General features: G+C 46.1%; 1 protein-coding gene across 2 annotated transcripts in view; it reads left to right on the top strand.

Moving 5' to 3' along the window:
• PSKH1 (protein serine kinase H1) overlaps nucleotides 1-25291 on the top strand; it is a 38378-nt gene extending 13087 nt beyond the window's left edge. For both annotated transcript variants that reach the window (XM_074839363.1, XM_074839364.1), the window contains exon 4: nucleotides 18432-25291. In XM_074839363.1, coding sequence (XP_074695464.1) covers nucleotides 18432-18749 — 318 coding nt within the window. In that variant the 3' untranslated portion in view covers nucleotides 18750-25291. The remainder of the gene's footprint in view (nucleotides 1-18431) is intronic.
• Nucleotides 25292-27792: the final 2501 nt, after the last annotated feature.

Raw genomic sequence — 27792 nt, 5'->3', positions numbered from 1 at the left:
GCATATTACAGAAAACGTCTCTCTGTAGTCCCTAGCGCTTTGCAGGAGAGTTCAGTCAGTATAGGACAAACATTCTCAAATTTTGGATGTGGCTTTTTAAAGAACAGTAATTTCTGCATTGGTGCAGGTGTGATCCTCGATTGTCTGGTTGCCAGTCCTGGAACAGCTCCTGCATGTTTGCACTTCTGCTCACTTAGAATTAATTACATATGCTGGTGTAATTTAAAAACAAATAATAAATCAGTCTTTTGTTGTTTTCATGACAAAAAGTATAATCACTTTAGAAAAAAAAAATTTAGAAAAATTCAAGTGTTTCATAATGTATTAGCTTTATAGAAAATATAAATATATAAACCAGAAATTTTATGCTTTTTTTCCCCTAGAAATTTGTCCAGGTTTTTTCCTGCAGTTCGTAACTGTAGCTTTGTTATACATCATAAAGCTTTGTGTAATATGTTACATGCTAGTTAAATTGGTTATAGGGTAGCAACTGCCTTGGAAGGGGGAAAGCTCTTGCGATTTCCTCCTAGTACATCTCCTGTTTGAAGATGGGCAGTAAGGCAGCCTGGCTTCCCCGAGTTTGGACTGGCATGTGTCTTCTGGCAAACATTCAAAGCAGATTTAAAAAACTGCCCGGAGCAGAGAAACACCACTGCCCTCTAATGTTCCCATTGATCCTATATTTTTTTTTGAAAACAGGAGATAGACATTATCTACAAGACGCCAGGAAGGCTAGGATATGTCTCCCACTTATTGACAATTTCCCTTGGCTTGGTGTCCTGTGCTGCCCTTTGCTCTAAGAGGAGCTCCTTGCAAAGCCACCTTATTCTTCTGGAAGTTCTCCGTTGGCTCGGTGCCCAGGGGGGGTCTGGATGCAGCAGGAGACCTCTTGCTCACGGGGACCCGGCCCCTCACACCGACCGATGGTGTTGCCCTCCCTGGCTCTGCCAGTTGGTCTTTAGAGGCTTTTGCAAGGCACAGTCATCACCTTGGCCTCAGATCTTCATGTCAGAAGAGAGATTTCAAACCAGCAGGGTGGGCGGTTGTTGAGTCTTCTCCTTGGAGTTTGAGTGTCCCAAACTGTTGAAATATAGCATAACAAAGAAAACAGGGATGGGGCAGCTGCAGGCAATGTTTTAAACCACATTTGCAGTACTTATTTGCATAATCATACAAGGGTCTGGGACCATATTTTAGCCTTACTGGGGGAAGAGGTTTTTGCTTATAGCAGCTCCTTTGTTTTTTTTCCTGTAAGCCACATTAGATGGTAGAAGTATTTTACAATAGTCCTGTTGTTAGAGAAATGCATGCATTTTTTTTCTAAAAATTAAAGAAACTTTTTTTTTTTCCATGTACGGAAGAATTGTTTTTTATATAAATTGCTGAGTCCTTTGCCTGGAAAAAGAAAAAAAAAATCAATTTACAGAGGAATGTGCTTTTGCGTTTCACGCGGCTGTGAGAACGCGGTGAGTTTTAAGTAGAGCAACAAGAGTGTTGGGGAGATGCAGTCAGATGGCTCCCTGTTGAAAAGGGCACTATGCTCTGCTTTGAAGAGCTGAAACACTTGAACGGGATGAAAGTGTGCCTCTCTTAGCCTGGCACAAAACACCGAGGCCAGCTGTAGAAATGCACTTCTCTTAGCTTCTGCTCTTTCTTTTCTTTTAATGCACCAGCTTAGTGGGTGTGAGTATAGGTGGATTTGTGTTGCTCCATATGTATCTGAGAGCTGAAGTGTTTGTCCAGATCTTTCCTGCTGCAGGAGCAGACATCTTAGACTCTCTGAAACACGATAAGCTCAATTAAAACCTGGAAGATCCTCTAACCTCCTGCGTGTACCAGCGACCTCGCTCCTGCAAAACTTTACTGTGCTGTATTAGAAAACACTTATTTACAGGTAAAGAAACACCTTTTCCAGTAAAAGGGCTTTGAAACCAAAGTATACATTTAAAAAATCAATTCCTCTTCGCTTTGGCTGCTTCTGGAGGTTTTTTTGAAGATTGTTTCCTCTGATGGAATTGGTGTGTCGCAAGGACCTTTCTCAAAAGAATTCCTTTTGCCTTTTTACTATGTACGTCAGCTTATGTTACAACTTAACTGTGAAGATAACTCCAAATCCTGGGGCAGGGTAAGCAAGAAGAGGGGTGATTTTTCTCTGCATGTAGCTTTAATTTCCATACAGCTACAGTCTGCAACACCCCATTAAGAGTTTCTGTTTCACAGAATTGTGCATGTAATCAGGTCAGTGAATTTTCTGAGCCAGTGGCTTGTGGCAGGTGAGTTGGCTGGGTTTTCCCTTAGCTTGGATTTGCAGTTTCTGTGGCTGGAAGCATCTTTTGAAACAATGAGGTGGAGACCCCGCATGCTTCACTGTAGTGGCTTGTTTGCACTGTAATGCTCCAATTTATTTTGGTGTGTTGAGCAGAGGAGACCTAAGCCTCAAAGCCCTGAGAAACAACTAAAGGAGGGAGTGAATCTCGGTGGAGAAGAGGAATGTGTTTTTTCCCAGTAATTTCTTTCACAGCCCCTTGTCCCTGGGGCTGCACTCCATACCAGTAGCACTTGCGGGTTCAAGGCAGGACAGCGAGGGTGAAGGGCAGCAGCTGAGCATTTTAGTTAAGATTTTTGGGTGAATGACTGAGTTTGGGTAAGTGGCGCACAGCATATGGCACATCATTACTGTAAGGATGGAGGAAGACTGGAGCCACATCTGAGGGAAAAGGACTTGCAGTAATGCTGTGATGTGACGTATTATATTTTCATTCCTGCATCTCTGGGCCCTATAAAATCCTGTTAATGGCAGAATAGTATTTCTGCAGAATTAGGGATGTAGGGATAAAAGGACATTGGTAGGGTAGAAAAAGAACATTAAGCTGCTTCTGTGCAGAATATACTTTATTAACAGAAAGGATTTGAACTGTCAACTACCACTGGTGTCTTTAACTCCTTTACAGTTCCCTAAAAATAGACTAGGCAGTTTCCTCTTTTACCTTTGGCTGATTTAATGCTTTGCTTTATACCTGTGGCTCAGATGTGTTGTTTTTCCAATACCTTAGAGGAGGTATATTTTGAATGGCAAGACATGCTGCTACATGGTCATTTGCTTAGGACCAAGGTTCAGCAAGTGAGAATATATGTTAGTTCTGCAGTGGAAAGAGCTGTGATCTGCAAGAAACCACTCTTAGCTGCTGGGAGGATGGTTTATGCTTGACCATGCTAGCTCATCTGCATCCAGTGTTTCACTTGGGCTACTCTGTGGGCTATGTAAATGGGCTACATTGCATTGAGGATGACAACAAGTCGTGGGGTGAGTGGATGGGGGTATCATCTTAAACTGCTTCAGCTGGATTTGCTAGACCTGGTTTGCCGAAGACCTGAGGGTGATATGGCTCCAGACCATCATATGGAAATAGAAAACTAGAACAGCACTGCACCTCTAGAGGCACAGGGAGCCCTGACTGACACCTGTAAAACATTTTTAAAGTGAGGTTTGAGGTGGGTGCTGTAAATGTGTTGCACTCTGGAGAAAATGACACCATCTTCCTATCTCCCTTCTGGGTGCCCAGGCTGAGCACCAGACTTTGAGGTTTTGAAGAGCTGGTACCTGGGTATAGTTCCAGCTGCTGTCCCTGCTGCAGGTGAAAAGCTAGTTTTATTTAATCAAAACTGAGCTCTGCAAAGAAGGGCTGTGAACACACACCTTGTTATAAATCGTTTTGTGGCCTGTAACTGACCCTGCCTTACAGAGACCCAGCTGGACCTGATATATTTGGAGCAAACTGCTGCTGAAAGATGTCTTGGGTTTCCTCTGACCAAAATTTGGGACTTCCCTAGCAGTTGCAGTGTGCTTCTGCCCTGGGATGAGACAAAGGAGGAGTTAACCAGCATACGTGGCGTAGGTAGGAAGTCAAGATTTTGATTTCAGATAGTTAAAATCTCTTTTCAGCTGTAAAAAGCTTCTGTTGGTACTGAGTTGGATGGTTAAAAAGATTCTTCCTAAGCTCGAAGTTTTTCTTGGTAGTCTCTTTACCTAATCCCTGAAATCCCAAAATCTGACAAGATTGCAATTGAAGCTTTCAGGCTGGTAAGACGCAAGGGAACTGGGTGAGTTGTTTTGAGCTGGAAGGGGTGGCTCAAGCCAGCAGCGGTGCATCTGAGTTCCCAGTTTCAGAGCATGAGCTTAAGGGCTGGCTCTTCCGATCTTGTCGTTCTCACCACCCTGCTGCTTTGCCCTCCTGCTGCCCCGAGTGAGTGCTAAGACAGAAATCCCAGGCATGTTTTCCAATACATTTGTTATTTTAAGTGGATGGTTTTATGGATTTTCCTGAAAACTGAGCTTTTACTAATATGCCAGATTAGTGTTGATTGGTGAAATGGGAGCCATGCGGAGAAGTCGAGGAGAGGGAGAACGTTCTGCTAGTGGCTGTTAAGAGATACCTGCTGTTAATGCAGCCTGCACCTAACTGCTGGTGTGGATGTATGCCTGGCTGTGTGTCTATAGCCCTGAACTTCCATCAGCAGGAGACACCCTACGCATCAAACGCACCCAGCATTTCAGGCACTTGGAGTGATTAACTGAAGAGTTTGATTTTGTACCTAACAAGGTAGAATTGAGCTGTCTGAGAAGGAAAGCATTTGCATGTTTCCTACCTTTGTCCATGTCTGAAGAATAATTTCTAAGGGATTCTTTCACAGTCTGATTATTTTGAGAATGGTTGTGTAGCTCAGACATAAGAAGGGTTTCTCATTATAGCTGAGATGACTCAAAAGACTTTATATACTATTATATCAGATCCTGATAGGAATACCTGAGTTAAAGTTTCTTATCTCTTTCCACCCAGTCCTCTGTATTTTTTTTTTTTCATTTGCTTTTAGCTTTATAAGCTTCAGAAATTCTTGGTGGCATTCTTAAGCTACTGTTTTGCTCAAGAGGCTGATATTGCAAAATTAAGGAAAACTAGCTTGGCTCTTGGATGAGAATGTAAAATAATTTCACAGCATACCCCTCTTCCAAAATTTGTAGGAGTTCCTGTACCTCCGGTGTTTGGCACAGGGGCTCGGCAAGGATGGATATTGGAGGTATCTTTATCTCTTTCATGGAAGTGTTCTATGGTCTCTGAAAAATCCCTGTTTGGAAATGTATTGTAGCACTTGATAGCCTTGCTTTAGAAAACTTCCCTGTGCGCTGAACGTGTGTCAGGCATGTGGGGCTCCCAAATTGTCAATATGGATAAATCCAATGAGTAAGTGCAATAACCGTTCTTAACAGAAATGGTGAATTACCCACATCTGCAGGCAAAGGAGAGGCACGATTTGAATGATTCCTTGACTTCTGGAAGCAGGGAGCCTTCTCCTTGCTTTGGGCAAGCAGCGTTGCCTCACATGTCCTCTGCATCAGCTGGTGTCTTCTGTGTCAATGGGTGAGAAGTGCTGTGGGAGAGAGGGTTTGGCACTAGGAAAAACTATGCTTCTGCACTTACTGCTACAAATCATTTTGTCCTCATCTGCCCTTCATGCTGAGCAAAACTCTTTTGCCTAGAAGCTAGGAAAATAATGTTTTCAGTCTTTCTGGGGACAGAAGCCAGCAGGCAGGTTCTGCTGCATGGCGCTTTCAAAATCTGCCACAGGTGAAGCAGGGAGAGTGTGGGGACCAAATCTTGTATTTCCCCAAACCTATTGTGTTAAAATTGGCATTTACTTACCGGCGGCTCATCAACAAAGTAGAATATGTAGTGACTACAGTTCTCTAGAAATTGCCAAAGGGCCAGTGGTATTTGGGGCTTTACTGACTGAGGGAAGGGGGAGAGTGTGTTCATTATATTTGCAGATGACATTGAATTGGAAGGGCTGCAAAGTGCGTTGAATTCCAGATGGCCCTAACAAATTTGAGCAATACAATGGCAGGTGCAATTTTTTTTAAAAATAAGGCTAAGTTAGTGCACAAAAATAGGTGAAGAACGGAAGATTTGGAGGTGTTGGCTTCTCAGAAAAGGATCTGTCTATGAATCACAAACTATTATGCGAGACAGCAGTATAACACTTGTGGAAAAAGACAAATGTACTGGGGTGTATGAAAAGAAAGACAGGCTGTGTGTGGTGTAATCCTGCTGCATTTAGTGGCTGATGCAGCATGCCAAGCCGAAGCTCTGACACTTCTGGGCAGCGGACTTCAAAAACACCGCGGGCCAAGCGGAGAGACTTGACAGAAGATCAACAAAAACAATTGTGAGTCAAAAAACCACAGTCTCCGGAAGATGGAAACATTTTAGGCTGTTTGGCCTAAAGAAGGTGTTGTCATAGCAGTTTGCAAATATGCAAAAGGCTGCTTCAAAGAGAAGAAGGAATAATCTCTTTTCCAGATTATGTCAAAGCCTTAAATTGCTCTTAGAAAGATTCATATTAGACCTTTTACAACACTAGTGTTTCCTGCTCCTAAAAAAACTTTACCCAGAGGATTGCTGAAGCTGTCTTGAAGAGCAAGTTAGGCAGTCATCTGTCAGGAATGATGCATCTGCGGTGGATCCTTTGGGGACTGTGGGAGGGATTGGATGATCCCTGGATGTCCGTTGCAGCCCTGTTTTTACCCTGATTTCCCAAGGAAGCAAAGTCTGTGGAACTGTGCTATGTCTTTCAATCTCTCACAATTAACCATTTAACTTCTAAGGCCGCTTTCTACCCAATTTGAGCAATGTGGAGAATTCAAAGGCCTGAAGTTTCTATGAATTTTACAAAAGTCAGTGGCTCAGTAGGAGAGAGAACTAAATTCACATCCTTGCTTCGGGAAAGGTAATTAAATATCAGTCCAAATTTATCCAGAGAGCTGATCAGCATGTTTATTTCTGAACCATTTGTGTCACACTTGACTCCGTTAAGCGTGTGGGAGGGAGCCTGGGCAGTGGTGCGTGTAGGGGGGAGGGATGTGCTGCTTCCGTGGAGGAGAGATGACAGTACTGGCCAGGGACAGGGAGGAGAAGCAACTAGGATCATAGAAACCTTGGTTACAAGAGACCTTTGGAGGTCTGTAATCCCATTCAGCTTGAGATGGGACTGTTGCCGATACTAGATCATGTTGGCTGTGACTTTGTCTTCCCAAGTCTTGAAAGGCTTCAGGGATGGAGATCCCCCACCTCCCTGGTGATCTTTTCCGGGGTTGCACCGCCCTTCCCCTGGTATTTTCTGGTACGAACCTTCCAAAGTGCAACTTCTCCCTGTTGCCCCTTGTATCATTTGGACCTGCTGTGTGACTCTGTAATCCTTATAACTACTTTCAAATAAATGTAATCTGTTATTAGATTGCCTTTAGGCTTCTCTTTGCCAGACTCAACAAGCCCAACTCCTTCCACCCTTTCTTGAAGGCCACATACCACAGACCCCTGGCCATCCTGGCAGCCCTCACCCGGATCTTCTCCACATCCTTCTTGAACTGGGGGATGGCCAGGCTCAACAGTAGTTAGTGTGATTCCATGTAGCAAACTGAAACCTTTTGATCTTCTTTTTGGAAAAAAACCCAAGAATATAGGAAAGAACAAGGTAGTTTATAGCAAGGAAAAAAAATCACATCGGTATAAGATTATAGCTGCAGAATTCGCTATGTGTAAGGTAGGGGTGTTTGAGTTGTCCTTGCTACTTTATTTTTTTCTTCTTGTGTATATGCAGTCTGGTGCAGTTTCAATAACATACTTTGTTGTCTAGCATAATCTCTGAATAGTTTGGATGCTGAAAGAGGCTGAGAAGGTAATAAGGAGAAATGCAGCCCAGTGAGATCCAGAACAGTCGTCCTGCTCTGGATTCTACCAAAAACATCCCAAATAGTGCCAGGAAAAAATGACTGTAAACCAGTCACCCAGGACTGAACTGTGATAAACCAAGCAAACCTACTTTTAGTGTCTCCTGATGTTTTGTGCACTTTAAAAGTGGCTGTAGTTTATATCCATGTTGCCTACCCAAAACAGGGCTTTCTGGGAGAGAAACAGGAATATTGTTAGATTGGGCCATACAGGCCTAACTTGGGAAGGACTAAACCTGGGCTTTCAGGAAATACTTGGATGGAAGAAGGAGCATGTCACCTCCTCTGACCCATGCCTGGGTTGGATTCTGATTAAAATTGGAAGAGTGACTATAAGGAAGAAAGAAAAGTTAAGCCAGGCAGCGGGGCAGGTGCTGCTCTTCTGCTGGAGCCTGAGGACTGGCTGATGTTTGCAGCAAAGCTCCTCATCTGCATGCTGCGTGTGGTGCTTGGGCTCGAGGAGGTTAAAGGAGCCTCCGTGCTGTCCCGAGCAGCAGAGGAGAGCTGGTGCCAGCTGGGGAGCAGGGCACAGTTGGACTAGCAGCTAAGATTGTCTTAGGATTTCCTCCCCCTTGTTTATTCTCTTGTAAGCACTCAGGGCTTGTGCATCAACAGCTTGAAGCCTGCAGGAGGGTATGTGTGTGTATGTGGAAGGTTATAAGCTTATCTGTTCATCCCTACCACTGCACTAATCAGCGTGATAAAAGATATTCTCCCTCCCTGGGGAAGTCTTTTCCTCCCTACAGGGGACCACTGTTTCTTCGTTAAACGGTTACTCTGAATTTGTACGTAGAAACACCTATCAGCGTCAGTCCCAGTTCTTGCCCAATCCATCTCTTAAGATAATAATTCAGAATGAGAGAACATCATTCAGATCCAATAGATGTTTTCCTTTGAGGATAAAAGCACTGAAGATGTCAGGATACCCAGATGTTATGAACAGATTGGAAAAGGTATTTCTCAGTTTAGTTACTGCAAATACTGTTGTGAACTGGTGCTATAGCAATACCTTTGGAAATTTCTGACTCTCCCCTGCTTGCCTTTTTGATGGCAGTCTCTAGCAGTCTGTACACGGTGATCTCATCTTTTCACCTGTATTATTCCAAGTCCAGGTTTCTTGACCGTGAACTTTCTCAACATACAATTTCTCAGTCAAGGTAGTGGTTAAAGTCCCCTCCATCCAACCGTAACTTGCTGACACGTTTTTGAGAGATGGATGTGAAGCGATCCAAGCTAAAATGTGGTATTACCCCATCTTAACATGCCAGTTATTTCCCTAGGCATTACAGTTAGAAGAGCTGTCCCTGGCTGTAGAGAAAAGCTTTGTGTTTATTGTTTTTGTAGCTGCAGTAATTTTACTGCATGATTCTAACTGAATACTTGGTGCCTGTACAGGGAAAATCGGCTGGCTATTTCCATTCGAAAAGCTGGGTTATAGAAGTTCACAGCACCAGATGGCTGTGCATACTTATAATGCTGTGGATTATTAAAGGGCTGTTGTATTTTCCTCTTTCATCCTTCCTTTATTCCTCCACCCCACATCAACAAATTAATGCCGAATGCTTGGGAATCTGTCCTGCGCAGACTTTAGCACGTTACATCTTTTCATTGGAAGCTCTTTGTTCCAGCCCTTTTGAACTGGTTGGTTTTGATCACCTCCTTGCAACTGTTTGTGGGCTGAACGACACCCCGGACTGTGTGAGCCTCCTTACTGGAGACTCAGCGCAGTCCTAGGCTGGTTCAGCATGTTACATCTCATAGATGCTGTCCCCAACGGGCTCCTTCGGAGTTGACGCTTTGTTTTCTAAAGTCATGCGAGAACCTCCTAAATTAGGCAAAACAACTGTGTTGATGTTGATGCTCTGGCCAGCAGCCTGTGGTGCCGTCCGGATCACGTCCTTGCCCAATACCACATTAATGCTTGTTTTGCCAAGACTTCTACAGCGATGCAGATTTTACTGTTCAGGTGCCTCACAGAATGGACACTGCTCTTGTATGAAAGATGTAGTGCCAAAGAGGACCTTCGATTCATTTATTTTTAATAGCTAACAGCATGTCATCTGTCTACCACAACAGAGATCTGGATTTTAAAATGCAGTGACTCCAAAAAACGACAAGGTGGAGAGATGTGCCCTGCCTCCAGCACCATACATATGTGTTAGATTGAGTCGTTTTTGTGGGGGTGAAAAGAAAAGCCTTTGCTCTTCATGTTTGTGATACCTGGGTGCCATTTGTGTCCAGACTGACTTTCTTGTTAATGGTTTTTAACGGTCCAGATGTCTTCAATGGGACTGCAAACAGCAGCAGTTGGTGAACATAGAGTGGTGAACAGTTCCAAGCAGTGGAATGGTCAGGTGTGTCTGTAGGATAGACAGCAGCTCTTGCAAGCCTTGCATCCCACATAGGTTCTGCAGGGCAGGAAAGGCTCGTCCTGATGCATGTAATTAACATCCAGAACAAACTCCTTTATGTTAAAAATTCTGCCTGCCCAGGTCAAGGGTGGTCTTTGCAGCTTCTTGAAGGATGGTATCTGTATGGCCTGTCCTCACAGGGGTATGAGTGTGTATGTGGCAAAAGATGCACTGCTGAAATCTAGAGACTTCTGAAATCTGATTTAAAAAAATACTTAGGAAAAAGAAAAAACCTCAGAAACATGAATATAGTAGAAATATTTTAAAGAACTAGTGTCCAACAGGAAAATGGATTGGAAACCTCTTTTAAATTAAAAACAAGTAAAAAGCCGACATAAACCAGTTGTCTTGTTAGCTTGTTTGCAGAGCAGGTTTTGGTGACCGCTTGACAGCAACGGGCGCTCCTATCCCAGGCAGAGTAAAATTCAAGGACTCTGATATCTGAAATCAGCCCTGAAAGCTGCTCTGCCTACGGAGTGCTGGCTCCCACCCCCACCTAGCTTTAGCTTAGTTAGACGAGAAGGCTCGCGTTGGTAACGCAGGTCAGCGTTTTATTTCAGACGCGCACGTTGGGAGCTCTCTGCGGTGTACGCCGGGTTCGTGCTCGCTTCGGCTGTAAGTGAAAGAGGTGGGTTGGTTGTTCAAACTGGAGAACAGCGTGTTGTTTGTTCCCCGCATGCTGGCGTGGACGGGGCCTCAATAGCTTTTATGCTGATGTGAATAACAAGCAGGGGTGGTGATGGGATTTAATCACAGAAGGCCTAGCACTGCATGCAACCACCTAGCCTAAGTGACACTCAGAGGAGGATTTCTTGCTTTTCCTCCTCCTCCAGACTCAGAGCCTGAGTCTGAATAAAACATAGCACACTTGAGAGCTCTTTAAGGCATTGTAAACAATGCTTTCCCCCGAATTTTTTATCTAGCAGGGCCGAGGCTGCAGTTCGATGATGCGCCCCATGTTTTATGCAGCTTAGAAGTTCAGGAGATGCTTTTGTAGGAAATGCTGGCACACCTCAGAAGCGGCAGCTGTCGTTCCTGAGGGGCCAGAGCTACAAATCTCCATCGCAGGAGTTTCTCCCATTGTCATTAAGGCTGTAAGACAGACTGTGGTGGTGGTTTCATACTTGGTTGAAATGCTGCTAATTCTGGACTCTGTGCCAGTTGCTCACTTGGGCTGATGTAGCTGCTTCTGCAGCCATCTGGTGAATCATGCCAAGGAATGGTGGCTGAAAACCCCAGCAGAAAAACTAGCAGAAACTCCCTGATTTGGCTCGTATTGGTTGCGCAGACCAAACCGTTTGTGCTGGCACAGTGGAGGGTGCAGCATCAAAATGGGAATGAACAACAGAAACGGCGTGCTTATCTTCTGTGGCATGGAGCGTTGCTGTTAACAGCAGTAAGGCACGATATGAAGGCAGTCCCGCTGACCAGGTGCATGTATTCAACCCAGTCTATCTCTTGGGGCAGGCTTATTCCCAGTAAATCTTTTTTATCTTGTAAAACTTTAAAGTAGCTGTCTGATGGTTTTCTGTAGGTGAACCTGGCAGGAACCCGTGTGCTCCTGTAGGGCCTCTCACCCTCCCTGGTGCTTTGAGGCTTCTCTAGTGCTCGATCAGACTCATCCTAGAAATCAGTGGAAGTGGGATACAGTATTTTTGACCTAAGAGTGATCTTTTGCAGCTGTGCTAACATGCTTTGTGCTTCATGTTTTTGTAAAGACTGACTGGCGAGGGAGATTCAGGCCTTTGCAGTTCTGGGTGTCCCCCACCTTCCCCATAACATCATCTTTAGAGCTCAGATCAGTTCTCCTGAAAACAACATGTAACTTGGGTAGGAATCAGGAAATCAATATGTATTTTTCCTTCAGTGGGTACTGTCAAGACTAAAAGCAAAGTTTGGAAGTCAGATGACTGGTGGTTCTTTTATTTGCACAGGGCTAACCAGAAGATTCCTCTGCGGCTTTGACTTTCTAGGGAAAATGTCAGGTAGCTTCAGTGTGTGTGTGTAGGCTTGTGCACCGAGTGCTGCGCCCATGGGGTCGAGAAGACCTCTTGGATGGTCAGGGAGGAGTTAGCTTGGAGATTGCTGTAGTCAGGCTCAAGCAGGTCACCTGTCAGAAATGGGTCTGTTGGAAGGTTGCCTGGTTGCCATCTCAGACTTCATTCACAGTTTTGCCAGGCAATGACAGCATGATGAGACTTTGGAGTTTGAGCATTGAACAGTGACCCTATGCCACCTGAGCGACCCTGTGGTCCTCCTCTAGGTTATCTACGAAGGTGCAGGTGCTGAAAAGTGTTACCTGGGCCAGGAGGGATGTAAGGGGACAGGCACTCTGACGAGGAGGGAATTTTGCCAATAACTGCAGTTCTTAGATATATGATGTCCTTATACATCCTTACAGCCCATTTTCTTTCCCCTCTTCCTGAGAGGCCTATTAATTTCTTGGATTCAGTTGTTGAACAGGGTAACTCTGCACAGAAGATAGAAATAAGGAATGGATGACTGCACAGCTCATCTCAAAGATCATGAGTTACTAATCACTGGTTTTCTGTTTCAAATATCCTCACAGTCACTAGAGAAAGTTCAGCAGTCTTTCCTGCCTCCTAGGGATCTCTGCATGCCTGAAGGTTTGTGCTAGTGGGTAGGATGTGGGTTTGGTCGGAGTATTTTTGTTTTAATTTAAGGGTCCTTCACAGCTTACAGTAGTACTAGGCTTTACTGCATTTTATCTCTTCTGATCTCAGAAGCCTGGCAGTCCTTCTCCTGCCTGGTGAACAGAGGGAGAGCGCCTTAGAGCTGTTGTCCTGTAAGCATGAGCTGGTAAGTCTTTGCCTGTGCTTCTTGATGATTAGATAAAGGAGAGCAAAATGGTGGCAGGCTCTGCTGAGCCTGCACGCAAGAGTAAAGGTGTACTGTTGTTTCCTTTGGGTTGCAGGGACCCTCGTTATTTCTGCATTAGGGTGAGCTATTCAGATTTACTTACCGCAGCTCTTCTGCTCTACCCCCCCCCTCTTTTTTTAATTCTGGTGGATTGTGTTTTTAGCCATTCTGCTAAATTCCAGAGTTACAGACATTACTTTCCAGAGGATGTTCAGTCCTCCAACGTGAGGGCAAATAGTCTCCAGCATAAAACTAGTATGTATCCAGTGTCTGTCTCATGAGAAATGAGGGTTGTGAAGTGGATGCTGCAGCAGCTGTCCCAGAGGACTTGGTTGCAGTTGTTTGAAGAGCCGGTCACGTGTCGGAGGTCTCTGCTGGCATTCAGCAAGTACTGCTGAGGTTCTGCTCAGAACATGGCTATTCTACCTTTTTTTAAGATATGTAGGAAGCCACCAGAACTGCTGTAGTACCTTTCCCTTCTGGAGGAATGCAGTCTAACAGAGGGAACGGCACGGAAGTTATACTCACACCGCATTGCATTTGAAATCAGTTCCTAGAGGAACAGGGCTGCCAAGTGAACAAGTATCGGTGACTTCTCTTCATTTTTGTGGCATTTTTGTGCAACAAAGGAGAGGAATTTGTCACTGCAGCAGTGAGATTAAAGGCAAGGCTATCTGATGGGGTTTGCCGTGTTTCATGACCACTGGATGGGAGGATTTTCCTTCCAAGCTATTCTCTGTTTCTCCTCAGAGAAGCAGAGGGGTAGAATCTCCTCTAGATCGCGTCAGTCCTGTCGTGTGAATGCACCTCGGGTCCTGCACACACACCCTTCTTGGTGTTCCCCAAACACACCAGCATGGACCTTCCTCAGCTGTTACACAAGCTCCCGCAGCTGCCTTGCAATATTAATCGGGAGGGTTCCTGGGGTTTTGCTAAGTTAAAACTGCTGTTTTGCCAACTGATGCAAGGTTTCCAGAGAGTGGATATATTTCTCCAGGGACTAGGGTTGAAAATTGTTAAATTCATTCCACTCAGTGCTTCAGTAGAATGTAGCCTTACCTATTTTTAAAGCAAAGACTTCAATGAAATAAAACCAAAGGTGTGTATGGTGCAGCAAATGAAACCTCTGTCTGCATAAACAGATCAATAAACTGATTTGTGTTCGCTGACCAGAAGAAAAATCTAATTGCAGGTACTCCATATTCAGCGTTTGTGGTGAAACTAGAGTAATTGGAATAATGAGAAATCCAGTTTGCTTTTGTTTGGAGTTTATTCTTCTTTAGGTTTCATTAAACTGGACTGGTGCAGTGCACAGGCCTCACAAGGCTTAGGCTGGTGACGTACTCACAGTTTCTAGGTCTTCAGACTGATATGTTCTGCATGGATTTCTTCATATTCTAAATTACCACGTTTGCCATCTTTTAATATGACTTGAAATGACTGAAGTAATATTGTTCCTGGTGTTTAGAGGTTCATTTCACCTGCCAGAATCTCCTGCTCTGTGTTGGGCAGCCATCAGTGGACTGAAGTTTGAATGCATCTGAATGGCAAAATAGCTCTCAGGTTGCCTCAAGTTGCAGATCTGTGCAGTTACGAACATTTGCGAGAGGAAATAATGCTCTTCTGCACGTTCTAAAGATGCATTTCCAAGAAAAGTGTTGTTGTGTCAGTCCTCAAGTATTTTTTATTTGAATGCATCTCTTGCATCTCTTTGGATTTAGTTAAAAAAGAGAGGACGGACATCCTGGCAAGAGACAATATTCAGAAAGGTGAAAGATTTTTAGACAGATGGAAAGAAATACCCCAGGAAAAACACTGAGGTTAGAGTTGTGTGAATGTGTTTTCTCTGCATGAGTGGGACAAAAGCTGTTTCAAGGTATCTCAGTCTTCTCAGTGGCTGGTAACAGTGATGAAGATGGTGGTAAAGAGTTCTTAAAAAGTTATCATTGCAAGGAGAGTGGAACTGTCACCAGTATTGAATACCACTTTGAGTTAAAGTCAGTAAATTGGACAGACATACTGTTAGCTTAGAGGTCTCAGCATTATTTGGAGAGTGGAAAATGAGTCCTCCATGAATGAAACAGCGGGGTGAGCTTTCTGTCTGCTAGGAGGAGGACACAGAAGGAACTGATTGGAAGTCATTGGGGTGTAGATAGGTAATGATGAATTTACGATTTTAACTGTATGAATAGCTGAAAACTTAAATGAGTCTAAAAAAAAAAAAAAGCTACAGAAAATAGACTTTTAAAAGTTTCTGAAGGGCAAGCCTGGTAAAACTGGAGGTAAATCCTCTTGGTGCTGGGTTTCCTTTGGATCTGTCCATCTGTGGAAGAGAGAACCCAAAGGTCATCTGTAACTGGAGATCCGGGGTTTTAAAGGAAGGTGATGCGCTGACCTGCCAGTTGACATATGGGACAACCCTGGTATTATCTGAGATTATGCCAATAAAGACTAAACCCTGCAAGTTGATTCCCTTCACTGTTATTTAACCAAGGAAGCACCTTATCCAGAAGTCTGGTAGGAAATCTATAGGCTTGAAATGCAATTTATATCTCCCTGCGGCAGAGGCAGATTTGGCTTTTTGGTTTTATTGTTATAAATAGCTCAAAGGCTGAGCTCTTCGAAGGGTCCATAGTTCTGCAAAACAGACCAGCGTGTTCAATTGCAATTGTAGCCTTTATTGTGGGTTTTGCTACATTTGAAAAGGTTTTTTGCTATTTTATTTATCCTCTTTATAAACAAACACTTTAATGAGTCTCTGATCAAAGATTGTCCCTGTTCTATTCTAACAGGCACCTGGTTTTTTTCTTACCATTCATTGCCAAGACACGTTTCATCAGCTAAGAAAAAGTGATTTAAGGCAGGTCATGACAAACTAATTATATTTGAAAGAAGTAGACAGGACAGCTTGAATTTTAAGAATTTTTTTAACTGGTTTTGTTCTGGAAACATTGAGGGGAGTGGATTTTGGATGTGGTTTCAAAGCACAGAGGTGGTGTCTGATCCACAGAAGAAGACTGTGCTTCCTTTTTGAGCACTCTGGCTCTTAAGTATTTCCATTTCTATCGTGAATACATTCAGGAACATTTATAGTTTTTTATTCATGTACCACTATTTTCTTTATATCAAGTAGTTCATACCATGTTCACTCCCCTTTCTTGCAGAGTTATTGGCAGTGATCATATATCCCACTTTAGCTAAGCTGAGTAAGCCAGACTGTTTTAGTCATTGCTTGTAAAATAAAACTTTCTGTACCCGGATCATTCTAGTAGCCAGTTTCTTAGCTAGAGCTTGAGTTCATCTTTCCTGGCCACGCCACTGACTGTCCAGGGCTGGGAGCAGTGCTGTAACTCTCTCCTGCCTTTCATTATAAAATCCTCCTGTGGATTAGATCTCTTGCCTTTGAGTCTTTTGAAAGAGAAAATTGCTTTTGGTAGCAATAAATTGCAGACCTCAAAAAAAATCAGGACATATCTTTTTTAGCCCATTTGGACAAGAAAAGGTCATTATATCTGACTGTACAGTTGGTGGATCCCAGATTTTAAAATAGCTGAATTCTTTTCTTCCTCACCAAACAAAGTGAGGAATGAGACACAGAATAGCAGTCTTTTTCTTTTTTAAGACATTTTTACACATGCTGTTTCCACTCACACATGTGTGTTTGTACGTGACCTTAATTATTGTATCGAAATCTTCACTTCATTGCATTAATCTGCTCAGGTTTTTTTTAATGCTGCTTGGGATGTTGTCTCCATGTACTTGAAAAATTCAGTATTGGTGGTTTCAGGAGAGGTGAGACCCACACAACACCCAGTGATTCCAGAAGCCTGCTCATGCCCAGAGCCATTCCACACTTGTTTTTTTATGCGAGCCATACTGCCACCTCCACTCCACTTTTACAGTGAATTTTGCCACGGTTTTCTTCCTAGCTTTGTCCACAGCCCAACCTTCACCTCATGCTAAAGGAAATGTTCTCACTTCTCATGTTAGTGCAAATACGGTATTTTGTCAGAAATTAAACAATTCCAGCATGCATGGCTGTAGGTGTTTGTCTCATAAGTTGTTATGGCTATGTTTTGGTGTACTGGGGGGGATATAGGTGGAATTTATTATAGGAGTAATTAATTATTTTTGGCTTGTCTCTTTAAAACTAGTATTTTGTAACAAAAAATTCTTCCTCTTTCCTTGGTAAGCATTCCTGAAAATTCCTTATATCTAACATTTGTATAGATTTAGAACATTTTATGGGGTTGTTTCCAGCTGGGCTGAGTTGGCTGTTCCAGGGTTGACCAGTAGCAACATCTAGATCTCCCTCAGAGTGAGAGTGAGTACCACAGCAGAAAAATGTCTTTAGTTTTGGTTTCAGGATTGATGCAGAGGTCAGTGCTCACTTGCTAGATGCGTGCCTTAAGATGAAGGGTCAGAAGAGACCCAGGGATCTGGTGTCAGGATCCGTCCTCTGTGAGCAATACGACTTGCTTTCAAGCACTAATGGCTTCATCGGATACAGAGCACTTGGGTTGAGAGGGTATTCAGTGGGATACTGTTACTGTTCTTTTTGTAATACCTCTATGATTTTGGAAGATAATGTGAGAAGATGAGGGGGGAAGCCTCAAGGCCAGCACTGGGACTGTGCGTGTCTGTTTGGTGCAGCAACTGGAGCAAGCTTGGGTGTGCGAGCAAGTGTGTGTCCGAGGGTGTGACTGCTGGCGAAGCTCGAGCCAGATGAGGGGGTGAAGGGACCTGGGAGCTGCGGGTGTCCATGTGTGTGTGTCTCTAACCGTAGGAGGATCTGGCAACCAGAGAGACCAGGGAAGTCCCAGCCAGCTGCTGGGGAGGCAGCCGGGTCTGGGGGTTGACAGGCCACTTGTGTGTGTGCACACGTGTGTAGGTGTCTGTGGGGAGGAGTGAAGATCCGGGGCCAGCTGCTGGACAGCCTGAGTGTGCAAGGGGTCTGTAGGGTGTGAGCGAGGGGGTCTGTGCCACAACTGGAGTGGGGCCTGCAGCCCCAAGGGCTTGCTGTGCCCAGGTGCCAGAAGCTGGGAAAACTAGGATCCAGGGTCAGCTACTGGGCAGGCTGAGTGCCTGAGCCCAGCTGCTGGTGGGATCCACGCTGCACGTATGTACATGTAGACATTTCCCACTAATTCGGCCTCTCCCCCTAAGAGTCTCTTGAAGTAATTGTGTCTCATTCTCCTTGGGCAGATACTGTTGGTTACAACTTGGAAGATTTGAGGATGAAAGAAAGAACAGAAGAAGCAGAATGCCCCGAAGCGCCTTTTGGGCATAGGAGGAGTTAATTAAACAGCAAAGCTGTGGCAGGATGTTTCATTCTAATTATCTCTCTTGTGTTTCAGCCCTGGCCCAGTGTGTCAAACCTGGCCAAGGATTTCATCGATCGTCTACTCACGGTGGACCCCAGTGACAGGATGACGGCCCTTCAGGCCTTGAAGCACCCATGGGTGGTCAGCATGGCAGCCTCTTCCTCCATGAAGAACCTACACCGTTCCATCTCACAAAACCTTCTCAAGAGGGCGTCTTCCCGCTGCCAGAGCACCAAGTCCGCGCAGTCCACCCGCTCCAGCCGCTCCACCAAATCCAACAAGTCGCGGCGAGTTCGGGAGCGGGAGCTGCGGGAGCTCAACCTGCGCTACCAGCAGCAGTACACTGGCTGAGCAGGGGGCTGGGACCTGCCAGGCGTCTTTCCAGATGTCTTCTCTGCGGTGTAGGTGTGCAGCGCCCTTTGCCACACGCTCACTCAGTGAGGAACATCCAGGTTCCTCCCTCCCTTCCTCCAGGTGTCCCCCCCGCCCATGAGGAGGTGTCCCCCCGTGCGGAGGAGAGGCAGTCTCGTGGTGGCCGTCACACCCTGCGAGCTGTGCCGTGGGGTCTCACGCAGGAAACGGGGGAGCCCTTGTGGGCTCAGAGCACAGCTCAGAGCCTCAAGTAATACACAAATTAAGGAGCCACATGCGGAGAAGAGCTCTCTCTGTAGCCTGGGAGCTTGGTTGTTCATAGTTATTTATTAATTCCAGAGCGTTAAGTTTCTCTCACTTGCATATGAAAAAAAAAAAAAAATCACTTTATGTGTATGTACATGCACGTGTGTGTGCACATACACCTGTGAGTGTGTATATGTATTTAAAAATCATATATACACAAATTTTGAACCGGTTTAGTCAGACTCTGTGGTGCCTTTGCAGTGAAGCTGGTGAGTCACATGCAATTAGGAGTAGGATAGCTCTGACTCACCAGCGTGCTGCCCACCAGCTCCTTGTCCCAGTACGGTGCCGAGGAGATGCCAGACAGCAGTTTTCCATGACGTCTGGGAAGCTGTGAGGTTTCCCCCAAGGGCTGCCATCCACCTGATGACGTCGAGGGTTTGCTCAAGCTGTGTGAGAGCTGCTGTGCAAATTGGCAACGGGGCTGAAGTGCTGCGAGCTCGGAGCTGTAGTCCGGTTCCTTTGATCCGGACTGGATGGGTGCTCCTGGTGGAGGGGTGGGAAGAGGATCATTGTGCTGCAGGAACTTCATGGTACACAGAGAGATGTCTTTGGCAAGGCAGGTTTTTGGGGGGTTCCTTGCTGTTCCCCTTGAATTATCCTTCCCCTATTTATGGTAAGACCATTGCCTACCATGCTGGGTTCATTCTTGCTGTGACATGGCCCTGTCATGTCTGTGACCTGTTACACATCTTGTGCCCTTCAGACTACTGTTACCAACCATGTCACTTCACCAAAACTTCGGTGGTTCCAGGTATTGCTCCCTGTCTGCAGATTTTACAGGGCTCCCTTGCTTTTCGTGCCTGTTCTGCCCCAGTCTTGCTGTCCCCTGGGACAGTGGGGTGGTGCTGGGAGCCGTTGGGATGGCCACAAATGGCTTCATAGCATCAGGGTAGGGGCTTGAGTAGTGGAGATCTAATCCTGGAGCATCAGCAGAGATAATGCCCTGGAGACACTGCAGGAAAACCTTGGAGCTGTTAGGTGTGATTTAAATCCAACAGGAAGGAGCTGCCTTTCAGGTTTCCTTGTGGTGATGCGGGGGCCTCTTGTGAAGGACCTCTCAGGGGAGGTGGGTGCTATAGAGCTGAGCTTCGTGCAAGCCTGCTGAGATATCTTCTCAACTAGTCAGAGCAGCAGAGGGGGGCTGTTGGCACAGTCTCGGGGTGGATTTGCCTTCTTGTAATAGCAGAGACAACATCTGCAGTGAAGGGGAATGCTGGTTTTTGAAGCTTTTCGTACAAAGCCATACGGTTTGCTTCATGCTGTGCACTTGAAGGGCTTGCCTGGTTCTGGACTGGAGACGCAGGCTATGCAAGCTCAAGGGGCTCGTGAGCATGGCCCTTCCACCCAGGACTGATGGCTGCGACACTGTGTTTTAGTGTCAGCAAGGTTTTAAGTGGTCAGTCACATCCCCAGGGAGCTCTACTGACCACAGCCCTTCTTTGTCAGCAAACAACAAAGCTGCTCAGCTTCAGTGGGAGAAGACTGAGTTTTTCTGTGCTAAGGAAAAAAAAACAAAAGGGCATTTTTAGGGATACGCTTCCCACCCCAAAGCTGGGATAGGTCATAACCACTGTGAGCACAGCCTTGTGCGTCCAAGCGTGCAATGGGGAATACAGCAGAGGAAACCTGAGGACAGCCAGTATGTGTAGCAGGGGTGAATTCTAAATTCTTTGCATGGTTTTGCGTATTATTTTGAAAACTCTGCGTCCTTGCGGGCTGCCCTTTCTCCGAGTGGCCATCCTACCATATCACATGCAGTCTTTCTTCCATCAGCATTAATGGATACCACAGAATTACCAGAAATTATTTTTTTCAACTCTGTGGACTGCAAAAAAAAAAAAAGTTTCTCAGCTTCTTTTACCTTCCCATGTAGTTTTCCTGGTTCGTTACCGTGAACTATAAACTAGACGTGATTTCTGACAAAACAGGCAGCTTGCCACATTTTGCTTCATAAACGATTCAGTGCCTGTCATATTACTGCCAACAGCTCTCCAAAAGCAGCAACCACTCTAAGACAACTGGAAAATTGTTCTTGCCCTGTATGTTAAGAGATGGCCGGGTGCTCTCTCAGAGGGCTTCTGGTTTTTTAGCTGTTACTCGTTAAGTCTTCTGCATGTTTGGAGCATCATACCCAGCCACTGTGATCTCTTTTCCCTCCTGGGTGCTTTCATGGCCCTTCCCGGATTATCTTGCATATTTATCCTTAAAAGAGGTATTTGGCCTATGCGAGGAGGTCAAACTGATGAACTGAGCCAAGACCTCTAGAGCTTGAGAGCCTTCCCTTTAACCACTAGACCATCAAAATGCACAGGCGTTGTGCAGGTGTCTACCCATGCTGTTCCACCTCTTGTGGGGTGGGGGATAGATGAAGGTGGAGAGGAGGTCAGGATGTGGAGCTCTGGTCTGACCAGGCTTGTTTCTCCACCTTCACAAAGCACAACAAAAGTCTGTTTCATCTGTGACAATTTTTTGCTTCATTCATATTTTCAGCAATTGGTTTTTCACCAGGAAAAGTTCAGAGCAATGTCATTTGTGGTGAGTTTGGGCTGGAATATGTTTTGGGAAGCGAGATGTTGCTGTATAGATTCCTGACAGTGTCAGTTTTCTGTGATGATACTCTGTGACTGGGAGGTGAATTGGCAGGAGGGATAGCTGCAGCCTGCCCCTTTGGGCTGTGGAGATGTTTGTGGTCCTCAGGCATCCCGCTCCTAGGGAATTGCATCAAAGAGGACCAAGTCCAACCCATAAGAGACTTTGGCTTTTCTAGAAAAAGAACTCTTAATTCTCTTTACAAATGCAATGTTTTCTTGTTTGCATGAAAAATCAATGTAAACATGGGGAAAATCTTTATAGGCTTTCCTTCCATCATTTGATTATAACACTCTTGGCTCAATCCCTCTTCTTTTTATAAATTCAGTATTTGCAGGAACTCTTATACCCAGCCAATAACATGCGTGGGCAGAGGGGAGACTAGCAGAGCTCTGTCCAAGTGTCCCTTGGAGTCCTCTGTGATCTTTCTGTTTTCACTCTGTCTGGAAAACTGTGATGGTCCAAACACTACGTTGCAAGGTCCAGCTTAAGAGCAATTCCTTGGGTGCTTTTATCCTCACAATTGTGGCACACTTTCAGCTGGGTCTGGTGGGGGGGACAGGCAAAGTGCTGTAATATTGAGCCATAGTTCAGGTGCCTTCAATCTGTCCTCTAAGAAACTCTTCACTGTGAATTATCTCGATCATCTGTCTTCATATATATTCCATAGGAGCACCTCAGTGCTCAGTTTATCTTAAGTCTCAGGAGTTTACACTTTTCAGGAGTGCCTTGTTTGGGGATTTTAGAAGCTGAAATCTCTGAAATGGTTTTTTTTTTTGCCCTTCTGTTTAATTTTTTTATATCTCCTTCTTTGGCTCTTAATGATGGTTCTTTTTTTGGCTCGCAGGGTTTTTTGAAAGGCTTCCTCTGGTACTGAACTAGCCAGGAAAACACAGATAACAAATGCATGTTCCAGACCATTGCTGAGTTGCAGTCTTTATATTAGCTGGAGTGCAAATCTCAGAGTGCTTTTGTCTTCTGTACTTTTGTTCATGCAATGAAAATGAAGTTGGAATGACACCTAGTGGCAAGCCATAATGTGTCCTTGTCCAAGTACAGCCCTCTTCTAGTTACGTTCCCAGTGCTTCTGGGTGAGATGCTCTTACAAAGAGGAATCTGGGTTTAGTGTGCTGAGTCTTGAACCACACCTGCAGTCCTGGATGTTCAGCCTTCTCAGCGTGGCACTGTTTTCTCCTGTGCTGATCCCGGAGAAGAGCATTTTAGCCCACACAGGGATGAGCGTGACTCTGCGTGCACCCGCTGGAAGGGATGCTGAATGCTGGGGAAAAGATGTGCAGTCAACCTCCAGTGTCTCAAGGAGAGCACCCTGCCTTGGGGAGACATCTTAGGGAACGCTAGGAGAAAGCAAAGCCTAAAGGTGCTGGGGCAGGAATCAGCAGGTTTGGGACTTTCTTCCATCACGAGACACGATGGAGCAGCTCGGGGTGTTGCTTCGCAGTGTTTCAGAGAAACGCAGTTTTAAGGAGTAAAGGGAATTCTGGTTGTTTGTCTTTTGGAACTTAGCAGTACTGTGTAAAACAATCCCATCATTTTGTCCTGGGAATTTGGCTGCTCTCTTGGGCGAGAGAATTATGCCTTCAAAGAACATGGCCTGTTGATTCCTTCATTATTTTTTTTTTTGAGGGTTACTGGAAATGAATGTGAAAAGGTCTTCCAGAAATAACGTTAGGTGGTCTACAGACTTGCATCCAGATTTTTGAGCACGTAATGTATTTTTCTATGCATTTTGCTAAAACAGCAATTATTTGTCCATGTTTGATCTTCTTGTAACCCTTCTCAAGCTTCCTAAAAACTACCACGTCAACCCAGTGGCGGTAGAAATCCCCCTTCCTTCAATCCAGAAGAAGTCTGTGCTGTTGAACACTGAGATTGTGATAGCATCCGGATGCTCCTGCCAGTTCCTGGGCTGTGTTGTTCTTGGAAACATACAACCGTACGTGAGGGACAGCTTTGTAGGCTCCTGAGGAGTGTCAGCCCAGACAAAAGGGCTCTGACCTGCTGGTTTTGGTAGTGGTGTGGAAACCAGCTGCAGTGCAGGGCCTGCATTACATATTTGTTTTGGAAATGATAAACCCTCAAACTCTTAACTTCTTTGGAATTTGGATATTTTCTTTTTTTAGGTCAGATCTTTTCTGCTCTGGTAATGTACATTCTTTCTTATACCCTGCTCCATTTCTCCATCCTGTTTTCTACCCAGGTGTTTGGCTGAAGTACTAATATAGCCAACTTTTATATAATGCACATACTGGAATAGGAATTGTGGTTGATTCAGCTACTGGGCAGCAACTCTGGATTTGGCTCTGCAGGAGCCGTGGTGAGTCCTGGAGCAAGGCAAAAGCATCTGTATGGTGCCTAGCTGGTGGGAGAAGGCTCCCTTTGAGGACCCTGCAGTGCAGGCTCAGCTTAAGATGATCTGGTGCAACATAGGACAACTAGTGTGTGGCTGTTACAGGCCTCTTATTAGAGTGCACGGGGCCATATTCCTATTTTAAGTGATGATACTAAAGATTTGGAGGGTTTGAGGTGGGGTAGATTAAAATCTCAATTGTCTGACTTAATTTAGTGTTTTAAATGATGCAGAGCAACACAGAGATTAGCCGGGGGGGGGGGGGGTGGGGAAATCACACCCTCTGGAGGAGTTGCAAACTGTTCCCTGGCAGCAGTGTATTCCAGATGAAGCCTTGGATTTGCAGGGAGGGGTGGTTGTGTTCTGGCCTCTCACCAGCTCAGCTTTGTCCCGGAAGATACCACAAAGTCCCTGTACCACTCCGTGCCGGATACCCAGCCCCAGGTTGCCTGCACCACTCTTGGGAGGGTTTTGGTGCTTTTTTTGACCACTCAGGCTCCTCTTTCCACCTGGATTAAGAACGCAGCTCTTGGGTGCTTGGGAGGCAGGTGCCTGCATGTCAGCTGTGCCTCACTGTTCAGTAAATTTGCCAAAAAAAAAATGTTAAGCGGCGGGGATTGCGCGGTGGCAACGGCATCGTGGAGTTTGGTACCTTCCACCCTCGGTGTCCCTGCGGTGGAGGGATCACGGGAGGCTGCTGCCTGCCCAATGACAGTTTTTTCCTTCTCCTGTCCCCCCCCCCCGCCTCCCCGCCCCATAATACTGTAGATCCCTCGTGTGAGATGGGCAGGCTACTCGCTGCTGTTGCAAATCACGTTGCGCTGTGCGTGTGTGCTGAGCGTGGAGGAGATCCGCGGCCCCCACGAGGTGCGTTAAAAACGAGCAGTTCCTGCGAGCGCGCCCAGATGCTGTGAGTTTTCCTGTTGCCTGTCACTACGGAAAGACACCTCCCGGGAAGCTCTTGGGACTGAAGGTCTTCCGGCACTTGCTGTTATTTTTGGTCGCCAAATTTCCGGTGCTGGGTTGGAACAGTTTGGAAGTAACTCCGGTGGTGTCCCATTAGTCTCCTAGCAGGGCTGTTTTGAGAAGCATCCAGTTCTGTGACTCACCTTTGGAGTCCTGTCTTTACACTAAGGACTGTCTTGTAGGATGAAGTCTGAACCATTGTAATTAGTCTGTAACGTTACAATTAGAGTGTACAGAATTATTTATTTTGTGTACTCGGTCTGCTAAACATGTAAATGTATTCTGTGTACCCATCGCTCTGCTGTCGTTACTTTTGGCTCCTGGATCTGTGCGTGGGCTGACTGCTGAAAGGCTCTGCTTTCCAGTGTGTGAGTGATGGTCAGCGAACACATCGATAGCCAGGACCTGCTCACCCCTCTAACATACTCTTGGAGCACAGCAAGAAGGTACCAAAGTAAAAGAGTTTGCTGGTTTTTTGAACGCAGCTGCCAGGCCAGGAGCTGCCTGAGGGAGACCTTGTGCAGGGCTGGGGTGTCCACAGGGATGCTCCGGGTGAGCCAGGCACTCAGCCTCTTGCTGGAAGGCAGGGTTTGGAGGCTGAGCAGGCGCTTTGGGACATTTTGTTGGCTTTTCTTTGGCTGCAAGGTGGCAGACAGGGCCAGAGAAATACCCTGGTTTGCCCACAGCAGCTCATCACCTCTCTGGTTTCACTCTGAGCAGCTTTTATGGGTGAACGGGAGAACCTGTAATATCAAGTGAAAAATGCACACCCCTTGTGAACCACGTCCTCCTGGAAGGGAGGTGGTTTTTCAGGGGCAAGAAACCCCATCCCAGCGGTGACAGAGGTCAGTGACCTCAACAACACAGAGCAAGCGACCCATAGTGCTGCGGTTGCTCAGTTCCTGTTTGAAGCTCCGTGTGGCCACCAGTTCCTTCCACCCATCTGCCCCACCCCACATCTCCCATGTTCAACTCTCTTTAAGGTCATTTAGGAGCTAACTAAAGCCAAAACTGGGAGTCTGCTGCTTTCATGTGACGGGTCTTATTTCAGGTCCCACGGAGTGAAAGCACACTCTGAATGTCATGACAGACCGGTGTGTACTGAGCACAGCTGCTACTGCTGGCCTTGGGGGAGACTTGCAAGGAGCCCAGCCCCCGTGCCCTTCTCCCCTGCGTCCCAGGTGAGGCTTTCCAAGGCAAAGAAGTCTGAGTCAGCAGCTTCACAGGTTTCTCTGCAAGCCCCAGTTCCCTACTAGAAGTTTGCTCCAGTTGCTTTTGCTCTCCGCAGAGCAGATCACTGAAGCTAGATTTTATCCAACCAAACTAAAACTTACCAGCCCTGAGCTGTATTTGAGCAGCTTTTCTGTTTTTTTTAAACTCAAGCATATGGGCCTGACTATTTGTCTTTACCCTTCATTCATGATCTGTAACCCTCCCCTGGGGTATGTCTGTGTAGGATCGTGCTTTCTCTGCAACTGCTTGCTAGAGAGTGATTACAACATTTTGGGGGCTGTGATTCACACAGCAAAGGTTTTGTATCACATTCACGTCACTGGTAAAGGAAAAAAAAACCCCCATGCCTCAGTTGGGGTGGTCTGATCCTGCTCCTCTCCACACTGTCCTTGTGACCAGCTTTATTTGGAGCTGCCAGAAACCAGGTTTTAATTCACGGACATGTTTTTTGCACCTGCCACTGTCTCAGGAACCTGTTTGAGTGAAAACACCACTTTCTTCTGAAAACCTGTCACCTGGCCTTGCATTTTGTTTTCAGCTTCAGATTTTCCTTTGGGTTGGCCTTGAGTTACCCACTCTGTTACCTGGCAAATCTGCACATGTGAAGCAGTGTGCTGTTCTCCAGCTGCCCCTTTCCACCTTCCCAAAGAGCTGGAGCTGCCGTTGGCATTTCTCCCTTTCAGCTCTGTGTTCCCAGGCTGTTAACAAGTTACAGCTTTCAGTTGTAGGCAGGGATCTCTTCAGATCCCGTGCAGCCATCAGCACCCACTCTCCATCGCAAGCCAAGAAGCACTTGCCTGTGCTGAGCCCAGGGAGCTCCACAATCCCTTTCCTGGAGGAGCTGATGCTGGTGGGACCCGCTGGTGCTGGAGACCTTCACACCTGGGTTGGTGGCGAGGCCATTCCAGGTAACATTACAGAATCATCTCGGTTGGAAAAGACCTTGAAGCTCCTCCAGTCCAACCATGAACCTCACCCTGACCGTTCTCAACTCCACCAGATCCCTCAGCGCTGGGTCAACCCGACTCTTCAACCCCTCCAGGGATGGGGACTCCCCCCCTGCCCTGGGCAGCCCATTCCAACGCCCAACAGCCCCTTCTGCAAAGAAATCCTTCCTAAGAGCCAGTCTGACCCTGCCCTGGCGCAGCTTGAGGCCATTCCCTCTTGTCCTGGCGCTGGTTCCTTGGCTCAAGAGACTCATCCCCCCTCTCTGCACCCTCCTTTCAGGGAGTTGTAGAGGGCCATGAGGTCTCCCCTCAGCCTCCTCCAGACTACACATCACCCACCCTCAACGCTATGGTGGTCTCTGGGTTGGTGCCAGGCTGTAATCCATGTGCTTGAAGACCCCCCGAGCAGCCCTTGAGCCACAGCCAGCCCTGCTCCCCCGCTGCCTGTGCATCATGTCCTGCCCAGCACCTCCCCAGCACCTTCCCAGCTGGGCACTGAGCTCTGGGAGGTGCTGGGATTCAGGAGAGGAGCACCCAACCACGGGGTTGGGCCCTGTGCGCCTTCCACCCCGGCCTGCAGCACGAGAGGAAGAGAGCCAGAGGCAGCACT

The sequence above is a fragment of the Strix aluco genome, chromosome 14 (assembly GCF_031877795.1).
Source record: "Strix aluco isolate bStrAlu1 chromosome 14, bStrAlu1.hap1, whole genome shotgun sequence".
In the NCBI taxonomy this organism is placed as follows: Eukaryota; Metazoa; Chordata; class Aves; order Strigiformes; family Strigidae; genus Strix; species Strix aluco.
Note: the sequence above shows the minus strand (reverse complement) of the source record. Positions and strands in the feature narration are given on the sequence as shown.